This window comes from Anopheles arabiensis, chromosome X, assembly GCF_016920715.1.
Source record: "Anopheles arabiensis isolate DONGOLA chromosome X, AaraD3, whole genome shotgun sequence".
Lineage (NCBI taxonomy): Eukaryota > Metazoa > Arthropoda > Insecta > Diptera > Culicidae > Anopheles > Anopheles arabiensis.
In genome coordinates this window covers 6,363,079-6,372,901 of record NC_053519.1, presented here as the reverse complement: position 1 = coordinate 6,372,901, position 9,823 = coordinate 6,363,079, and the positions used below count along the sequence as shown (strand labels likewise).

The 9,823-nt window shown below is 51.5% G+C and overlaps 1 protein-coding gene across 5 annotated transcripts; it reads left to right on the top strand.

Moving 5' to 3' along the window:
- The first annotated feature begins 684 nt into the window (after nt 1-684).
- On the top strand, nt 685-8,742 carry LOC120905788. Of its 5 annotated transcripts, XM_040316911.1 has the most exons (5): nt 685-819; nt 981-1,243; nt 5,567-5,763; nt 5,836-6,060; nt 6,144-8,742. In XM_040316911.1, exons 3-5 carry the CDS (start codon nt 5,671-5,673, stop codon nt 7,410-7,412), a joined length of 1,587 nt encoding a protein of 528 aa, XP_040172845.1. In that variant the 5' UTR covers nt 685-819; nt 981-1,243; nt 5,567-5,670; the 3' UTR covers nt 7,413-8,742. The 5 variants fall into 5 exon arrangements, with proteins under 5 accessions (XP_040172845.1, XP_040172848.1, XP_040172843.1 ...); XM_040316914.1 differs by lacking the exon at nt 981-1,243 and having other exon boundaries at nt 687-819; XM_040316909.1 differs by having other exon boundaries at nt 687-1,243.
- Nucleotides 8,743-9,823: the final 1,081 nt, after the last annotated feature.

The window sequence follows — 9,823 nt, the reverse complement described above, 5'->3', positions numbered from 1 at the left end:
CTCAGCTCACATTAGAAGCCCCTTCCCCCAGTAGACGAAAGTGTGCCCTCCGCCCTCCGTTTGGCTCATATCAGGTTTTTTTTGTTTTGTTTTGTTTTGTTTTTGGTCGCTCAGCGCCGTTTTGCGCTCATTGCTGTGTCTCCGTTTTTTGTACTCGCCACTCTTCATCATGTACCGGCTGGTGTTCTCGCTCCCTGTCTCGCTTGAACACATCGCACTCGCACAGGATCCCGCTGTCCCCAATAGCGCCCAAGGAAGCCCAGTAGAGGAAGGGCGGGGGGAGGGGGCGCAAATGTCGCGCGAGGTCGTGCGATGTGGCGTGAGGCGAATCAGATCGAGTCCGCCCGAACCGGGTACGGGGCAAACAAAAACAAACCCTCCGGAGCGTTAAGAAAGCAAAGAAAAAACAGTTTATACATGAAGTGGTGGGATTGAAGCTGGTTCTTGCGACTCCGGGAGGAGAGCAAGAGAGAGAGAGAAAGAGAGAGAGAGAGAGAGAGCACGAAAGACAGCAGAAAACCTGCCGTAAGGTGACACCGCCGCCGCAGCCGCAACACTCTCTAGGCGCTCGATCTCTCCCTGCGCAAACTTCTGCTCCTTCGGCAAAACATCACAACCGCGGGCGGAAGGTGCTCCCACAGATAGTGGTGTGAAGGTTTTTGCCGCGAGTATCCGAGAGTATCTCCCACCGCGCCTCGGCACGGCTTAGCTCATTCGACTAGTTAACGCCGGACGGTACGGAGCGGGCTTTTGCAAATCAGACCCGCAACCCCGCAAGCAGCCTAGACGACATAAGCGCGTTCCGGTGGTTGTGATAGGGTAGGGGTCTTTTCACACACACACACACACACACACACACACATACACCGACAGCATCATTGAAACCATACAAACACTCAAACACACACACACATACACTCAAGACACAAACACGCAAACGGTTGGCATACCTTTGTATCAGTGATGTCTTGATTTGCTAGATCTGTTTTTGCTGCTGTGACACGAGGGTGACCAGCCGCAAACACTAAGTGCTGCGCTGCGGTGTCGAGCGTCGTAGTGCCGAGACCGGGAGAGACTGACAGCGAGAGAGAGAGAGAGAGAGAGAGAGAGAGAGCGAGCGAGCGAGCGTGTGTGCGCTTAGTAGCAGTCCGATAGTGTCTGAGTGCGATCCTGCCTTCTGCTAACGTGCGAGTCTGCCAGATCGAGGCTCTACCAGTGGACCGCGCGTTTGGGCACACAACAGGTTTGTGGGCGTAGTTTTTTGACGTTTGGATATTGAGGTGCCAAAAGGTAGTGCTTGAAGTGTGTACTAACCCTGTGTAACTTGCATAGTGATCGTGTGTGTGTGTGTATGATGGAGATGTTCCCAAAGTTTGAAAATCCCAAACCTGAACAAATCTGAACCAAGGTACTGCATCTCCCGAGTGGCTTGAGGTGAAAGCAGTCAGCGGGAAGCAAGATAGGCAACAGAGCATGATCTAATCACCACTACACCCTGGTGTGTTGTGCTAGACATAATAATCTGCAATCAATACTAAGGTGATGCCATCAATCAGACAGCGTGAAGCGGGAACGAAGTCTTATTTCGCCACGTGATGACACGGCACCTGTCTTCCTGGAATTGGCAAATGTGTACTTCAAGACTTCAAGAAATGCCAATCCAATCCTTCCAAGCGAGCGGTTTCCACCCCCCGCTATTAAGCTAGCAGGAGTCTAGAATCAGGGACAGTGCTACTCGTTAGCCGGCACTCGTTATCTCCCATGCATCTTCTCCAGGAAATGGTTCCCACATGCAACTGCCCTGTGAACTAGTAGCGGCAGAGTAATGAGTGTGTGTGTCTTTTTTTTTTTTTGCCCCTCCTCAACCTTTGTTTACCGTTTGTTTGCATCTTCCGTAAACAAGGCTCGCGGCAATTTGTTTGTCTGTACCGTACTGTGGTTAGTTTACCAACTGCTGGCGTACAAACAGTCACACACCGATGGCAATGGCGACGCTGGAGGATCGAATGTCCCAATGTCGCGCGTCGCAATCGGAGGAGCATCCAACGAAGACGACGCAATATCAGCCACTCATCAACTGCGATGCAGGCGCAGTTTACAAGTCGGGGCGCATTCACCAGCGCGACCAGGCATCATATCACGTTCGCTTCTTAATGATCCAGCCAGGGGCTGCTAGTTCGCAGAACTGTCTAGAAGTTTAGGTCGGAACGGTGCGAACTGTCGGTTTGCAAAACAGTTACGTCCTGCGCTAGGCCTCTGAGTCGACTGCAAAGGAAATAGGGGCCCGCTTATTCTACCCAGTAGAGCTGTTGTACAGATTTAATAAGCAGGTACACACACACACAAACACACACACACACACACACACACACACACACACACACACACACACACACACATATACACTCAGATTGCGCGACTCGGCTAGAAACGGAGATACTGGCTGGGCGACAAGCAGTTAATTTGCATCTAATTAACTTCACACGCCAGATACGCCTTCGCCCCGTAGCCTTGCGGCGCACCGGTTCCTAGCGTGATCTCGGGTCCAGCGTGCGCATGTGTGCCGAACCTGGAGTGAACCTGGTCAGTACATCCTTTTTTTTCCCCAGCAGCAGCAGCCGGATCTCCCGGGAGCTCCCGGGGATCTACTCCATCAACCTGCTGCCGCTGCGCAAATAGGCGGAGCCGTCCAGATGGCCGATGCGGTGCGTTGTTTGCATACTGCAATTAGGCGTACCGAGATGCATGCAAAAACCACTTTTCCACATTCCACAGGGGGCTGCCGGCACCCGCCGTACGCTCGGATCGTGCATTCTACCCTTGTCTGCCCCCTGTATACCCCTTATATAAGGCACCTAATGCCAGGCCGACGCGTAGAGCAGTGGGAACACTTACAGCAGGGCCAAGGGAGCTGAGAGAGGTGGCACACAAACACTTTTGCACTTTTTCTTCTCAGGACTTTAGCTTTCTGCACACCGCGGATCGCGGAATGAAACCGCCACCAGTGCAGCAAAGGGGGGGAGGGGGGGGTGGTGGAAGGTGTCAGGGCTGCGTACCTAAGCGATCACCGCGCCACTATGCACCGTGTAATTAAAAGGCAGCGCTGCTAGCTGGTGCACTGCCGGGAGGTAGCCCAACTTTCACCCGACGACACTTCGCGGGCGGGATGGGGAGGCTCGCTTACTAAGCTGAAGTTGCTTTGCGCAAAACGACGGGAGTCTACGGGCGCGAGAGAACATCTTGGAAGCGGTTGGAAGTTCGCTAAAGCTCTCTCGAAACTATGCACATTGAGTGTCCTAATGTCTGGGGAATGTCACTAGCTAGAGCTAGGCAAACTTGAGCCTACAAAGAGTCCAGGAGTCCATTCATGGCTGCAGGCAAACCTTCGGGGACCGGCTGCAGGCACCACTTTCACCATTCCTCCAGCGTTACGTACAAAAGACAAACAGTCTGCCCCGTTCGGTGCCCTTCCCCCTAAGGCGCAAAGCGTAGCGTGACATTATTATTTCCTAATATTTAAATTCAACAACCGCTTTATGGACGGTGGACAAACATCCCCGTGCTGGGAGCCTGTACACACACACATACACACTCCCACACTGGTTCCGAAACTGCCAAGACGAGTTTGTTAATGAACACCTGTCCTGCAAATTTAATCCCACACCTTTCCGATGAGTCATTCTTGTCCGATCTGGCTTGCCACGCCGCGCCGCGATGGCTTTAAATCCTCCCCATCCCCAATGTTTGGTGAATGGGTGAACATTAATCATTGCCAGGCGGCTAGTGATGGGCCGCTTCCTGCTCTGACTGGTAACGGTCCAGCCAACTGGATATGTGTTCTCTCGAAGGGGTTCTCCACTGCTTTCGTAGTCTGCGCATTGGACGCTGACTGTTGTGTCTTGTGCCGTGCGCGATGTTCAGCCACTAGTAACTGTTTAACTTTGGGCCTCAAAACTCCTCTATAACGAGTTACTTTGTTGGAAATCGTTCTGTTCAGGTGTCTCTGGACCAATTCTTGTACACAATTCCAATTCCTTATACTCTGGGGACCGTTGGATTCTTCCATCAGACTACCAGGCTGCCCCAGAACTCAATTTTTGCGCCTAACGCATCTATTTTTGTCTGGAGGTCAACTTTTGTTTTATGCTTTAGTTGCAATCATGATAAATTTACAAGGTATTAAATAAAAATTAAAAAAAGCATGTACTTTCATGGTTTTTAATTAAAAATCTCACATTTGAGGCCATTGCTTATGCCCAAAGAATACGTTCCAACTAAGCAGACTCCACAGACGTTTCCCAATTCTGCATAACAAGGGTTTTTTTTTTTGCTATATCTATTCTTGTAACATAAATTCATTCATTTTTAAACAAACAGTCTCAAAACTTTGTAAAAAAAAGCGATTGATTGACAGTCAGAAACTAATGCGTTAAAGGGAAGAACTGTGCCTTAGAGTCGACATTTAGTGGCAACGGCTGCAACATGCTGAACTTACTTAGGAAATTCACTATTAGATTTTATGTTTTACATTTTAGAGTAACAAATAACGCTTCAGGTAACTGCTGTATCCGTTGCAAAGTAACTGGGTACCAAACAATCGGTTACTTGTAGCTACCGGTGCCTCGTCGTTACTTGTTGTTAAAGAAAATCATCTCTAAATCCGTCATCTCTTTTCATTTATTGCACTCAACTTCACTAAAACCTCTGCAATGAATATCTCGGAGCATTCGTCTTTCGTCGGTCTTTCATTTCTGTTGGATTAGAAACAACCGGGGCGGTTCGGAACCATACCGCCCGCAGCCCAACTCTGGTCCAACTCTGGCGCTGCCTATCGGTGCCGTGTCACCGTGGTGCTCTGCTAGAAGTTTCAGGCTGGTTCATGGGAATTTGTGTGTGTGTGTTTTTTTTTTGTACTGCTTTCCGTGATAGATTCCACCCCTTTGCACGGCTCTACCCCCAACCAGCGCCAAATTATTCACCTCTCTCTCCCATTCTCCCCAAACGAAACAGGCACAACTATGCACGGTGTTAAGATTTCCATGCCGGCAGAAAACTTGTTTGGCGTAGCGTAGCCGCTCGCCTGGGCCGACCACGGAGTTTAGCGCAGTGTGCTAAGTGGCTGCTGCTGCTGCTGCTGCGGTTTGGGTACGCCCGGCTGGGGGCGGTGGGGGAGTGCTAGAACTAGTTTGCGCGTGTTCGGAACCGGCCACCAAACCACATTTGTCTACTTGGAAAGGCTGGGAGCTGGTTTTCGGGGGTAGGAATGAAACTGCCTGTGGAGGGGGGGTGAGGGGGGGAGGGGGTATAAAAACGATTTTCTAATCCCCCCTTCCCCCCCCCACAAACCAGCACCTTCTCCGTGGTGCCACTAATATTCACACTAGATGCAAAAATGGTGGCTTGGTATGTCTGTTGGGTGGTGTGTGAGCAGGTACTGCAAACTGAAACTAATATGTTGATTTTTTTTGTATCTCTCTCTCTCTTTCTCTCTCTCTCTCTTTCCTTTTTCTTTCTTTTTTCTGTGACTCTCTCTCTCTCTCGAATCTTCGTTTTTGGGTCCAAACAGGCCCCAAGTGGACAGATTTCTTCCTTTTTTGAGACGGAAAATAGACACCGTTTGTGTGTGTGTGTGTGTGTGTGTGTGTGTGTGCAGTCGCAAGGCAGGCAGAGATGGCAACCGTGCCGCACGTTTGGCTAGCGCTGGCCACGGTGATCCTGGGTACGATGCACGGCATACCGGCAACGGCCAACCGGGAGCACAAGGTAAGCGACGAACCCTCCCTCACAAAGCGACTTCAACACGTTGGTTTTTTTTTTCCTTCGTATCTTTGACAGGTGCACAACATTGTGCTGTACCCGAACAAGCAGTCCTGGTGTACGACGCGCAACATCAGCCAGGTGATAACCGAGCCGGGCTGCAAGCAGGTGACGATCGACAACAACGTGTGCGTGGGCGCGTGCTTCAGCTACTCGATACCGCACACGGAGCCGTCCGATCCGGGCGAAATCATCGGCCCGTACTGCGACTCCTGCCAGCCGTCCGACGTGTCGTACGTATTTGTGAGTATAGCTGCCGATTGTTGTGTCCGTTTGTGTGTGTGTGTGTGGCGGCACTGCTAAACCACCGCTGCTCATTCTTGCAGGTGAAGGTGGACTGCACGGAGAGCAGCAACGCGAAAAGCCCGTACCTGTACAAACAGGTGCAGCTCATACACAACTGCACCTGCACGGCGTGCGATGAGCAGGCGACGCACGGTACGGCCGCACTCGTCACGAGCGACCAGCAACCGGGCGGGGGCTCGCGGGAGCATCCGGCATCCGGGCACGACCAGCAGCACGGGCACGAGCACCGGCACCATCAGCAGCACGCGGCCGGGCCCACGGTCGAGGCCGGGTCGGAGGAGAGCCCCTCCGACAGTGACATGATCCAGGACGACATACCCGAGATACTGGAGGTGGTGCACTACAGCGAGAACGACACCGAGCCGATCCGGCACACGCCCGTGCACGATCTGCAGTCGCCGCACGCCGGCACCACCTACCTGGAGCAGCAGCAGCTCAACCACTACGAGCACAACAGCCACACCGACAACGTGAAGAAGCTGCTGCACCAGAAGATCGTGGCGCTGCTGCGCTCGGTGGAGGAGACGAACTCGCACACCGACCGGGCCCAGCTGGTGGAGATGATCCGGCTGATCAAGGGCACGAGCGACCGCAACTGGGACGAGCTGGTGGAGAGCCTGCAGTCGGAGAACGCGATTCTCGACTTTAACCGGCTCCGGTCGGAGCTGGTCGAGGAGGAGCCGCTCGCGGGCGGCGCCGGGGCGGCCGACCAGGAGCCGGCCGGGTCCGGGCCGCCCGAGTACGCCGACCACCAGCGCCTGATGCATCATCAGTACGACGCGCTGCGGCACCGGGCGCACGGCGAGCTGGAGCAGCCGGCCGGCGAGACGCCGCAGCAGCACCAGCCGGCGGGCCACCATGCGGTCGGCGAGCGGATCGACGCCCACCATCATCTGGGGCGCGGCCCGCACGGCGCGCTGGTGATACAGGCCGACCGGGCCGACCAGGAGGTGCACCGGAGCATCCAGAACGGGCACGAGATCACGGAGAAGATTCACATCCCGGCGCACGAGCTGAAACCGAACCATGCCGGCACGGTGGTGACGTACGACGGGCACGGTCCGGTGCCGACCACGGCCGGAGCGGCCGGCGCGCTCGGTGACGGGGAGCCGCGGCGCGACCATCACTTCCAGACGCCGCACATGCACGCGCGGACGCACCACGGGCACGGCCACGGGCACCATCAGCATGCCGAGCATGGCGAGCATACCGGCCAGCATCATGCGCATGGGCACGGGCAGCACAAGCCCCACCAGGCGGCACCGGCCACCGACACCACCGAGCAGTGAATTTCCGCTTAACGCACACTCACGCACCACAATCTTTAGACATTAGAGAGCGGGCCATGGGATGGTTGGGAGCGGTTTCGTGCGAGGAACAATAAATGAGAGGGTGTGTGTGTGTGAGAGAGATAAGAAGAAGAAGAAGAAGAAGAGAGAAAAAGAAGAAGAGAGAGCAATAGAGTAGATAATCTACTTCTTGGCAGGGCCATAACCGTCACGCAGCAAGGGTTTGTGAGCATTGCGGCAAATCTATTTACCGAATAACTTACATTTTAAATTTCTAGTCGCTAGTGGGGTTTTTTTTAAAATATTTTTGTTGTTGTTGTGTGTGTGTGTGTGTGCGTGCGTGGACGTGACTAGTAATTATTCAGATGAGCGGAGTTTAAAATTCGGCAACACCATAGTCTAACAACAGCAGAAAAAGAAAGGCACAAACGATACTAATGTTTAGGTACGAATATAGGCGTTTTGTTTTTGTCTTCATGCAACTGGCTGGCCATATTATAGTGGTTGTAGTTCGTTTGGCGCAGGCGCAGGCACGATCGTATTGGTTATAAGGAAGAACAAAATTTGAAAATTATGTAAACAAAACCCCGTACACACCACCGCCACCACGTACAGAGGATATACGTAAATATAGACATTAATATTGCGCAGAATTCTAAGTACCCAAGTAAAAGCTAGTGTTAAGGACAAGAAAACAGCCCTCGCCGAACCCGGGCGGGTGGTGTCTCGTATCGTTTGTTTGGCCGCTTTTACCGAAACCCAGATGTGTTGCAAACTATGTCTTTACGAAACCAGGTGGAACCATTGGAATTACTTCAACAATGTTTACCGAATGGCTGGGGAGCTTATGCGTCCCGAACTGCTACCCTGAATATGTACGCTCTTGCTCGATTGCTACTTTCAAGGACAGTGATCCAAATGATGGGCTAAATCCAAGACCCCAATCCAGGACCCAGAAGAATTCTGGGACTAGTTCTACTGGGTTGGGATCAGGATCCAGTTCTTGAACTGGGAGTTCCAAAGCCAGGACCAATACTGGATTGAAGTTCAGATCTAAGGTAATGCTGTGGTAATGGTAACGTATGAGATTAGTTTAAAAGCCACCATAGACTCGGACATCAATTCCAGAATCTGGAGATGGATCAGGTCCAGTTGAAGAACCCGGAATAGGTTCGTCGCCAGATTCAGGTCTTTTACTGATTTAAGACCAGAATTCAAAGCGTAACAGGTACAGAACAATCCTCTCTATCAACAGAGCCTAGATCTGGAAAGGTCTGAAGATACATTTAAACTTCCAATAAAGCTCTGATCGATCGCCGTTGTTACACCATTTCTAGGGCGTTTTTTTAATATCTCAAAATGTGGGTTACTTTGCACATTTGAAACGTTTAATATATTGTTTCTTATTATAACTATGTGTAGAAAAAAATAATATAAATATGAGTCCTCCACACCTCCACGACAGCTGGGCACTGAGCTTCCAGGCATGTTGGAGTTGCTCAGCCCTGAAATCGCGGGACAAAAATAGTCTAAGAGCTAAGAACAATGCTATCAACGCTGCTAGCAAAACCTACCCAACACAACCAGCAGCAGTAGCACAATCAATGAACCTGCTCCCCTTCTTCGATGGTGTCTAAAGGCGAGAGCAGAGCGCTGCTGGCAAGCCTGTGACCCTGGTAGCCGGTTAGTTTAACGCCCAACCGTTCACACGAGCGGCGTATGTGGCCGTACAGGACTGTCAAGCGGGCCGTGCTGTCAAACTGACTTGACGGGGCTTGGCGCAACAGTCGGTTGGTGTACGACGTTGCGACTTTCCTTTGCTTTTGGCTGCATAAATTATTTTGGTTCTACAGTAGACGGATTTTAAAACCACAAAACTCACACATTTCATTTAGTATGATCGGCTGTAATTCAATTTCTGTTCCCATAGGGCACCAATCAACGCAGTAACCGAAAACTCATACACTGCGAAGCCTAATCTTAGATTCCCGCGCATTCCTGCAAAGATGGCCGCAACTGGCCAGCATCTGTCTGCGCTTTTGCAAATACAAAAATAAGCAAATGTATTTCGCTGACCCATTGACCGGTTCGCTGTTTAGTATTTGTGTTGACGGTTTAGGAAAGAATTCGTTGCTCCTTAGGCGCGTTCGTCACCGGTGTGCGCATTTACGAACATATGGGCATAGAAATCGGCTGTTCGTTTTATGCGGCTATAAGGAACATCCATTAATTACGTGACGGTCGTAGAAGGGAGTTTTTGCTTCAGAAGTTGCTTCAAAAGGGGTTCGAAATTGTGTTTCGTTAAACACATTAAGTTACTCGGTACATGTTTTGGCACGCTAAAGATCACTGTTTGAGTTCACCTTTTGTAGTAGTTCAACAAGCAGGCACAGCAGCAAAGTTCCAGGTCA

What these genes read in the sequence shown, in the direction of transcription:
- LOC120905788 (XM_040316911.1), top strand. Translation starts at nt 5,671, where the DNA reads ATGGCAACCGTGCCGCACGTTTGGCTAGCGCTGGCCACGGTGATCCTG. An exon ending in CGGCCAACCGGGAGCACAAG is followed by an intron (nt 5,764 to 5,835) that starts GTAAGCGACGAA and finishes TATCTTTGACAG; the next exon opens with GTGCACAACATTGTGCTGTA. An exon ending in CCGACGTGTCGTACGTATTT is followed by an intron (nt 6,061 to 6,143) that starts GTGAGTATAGCT and finishes TCATTCTTGCAG; the next exon opens with GTGAAGGTGGACTGCACGGA.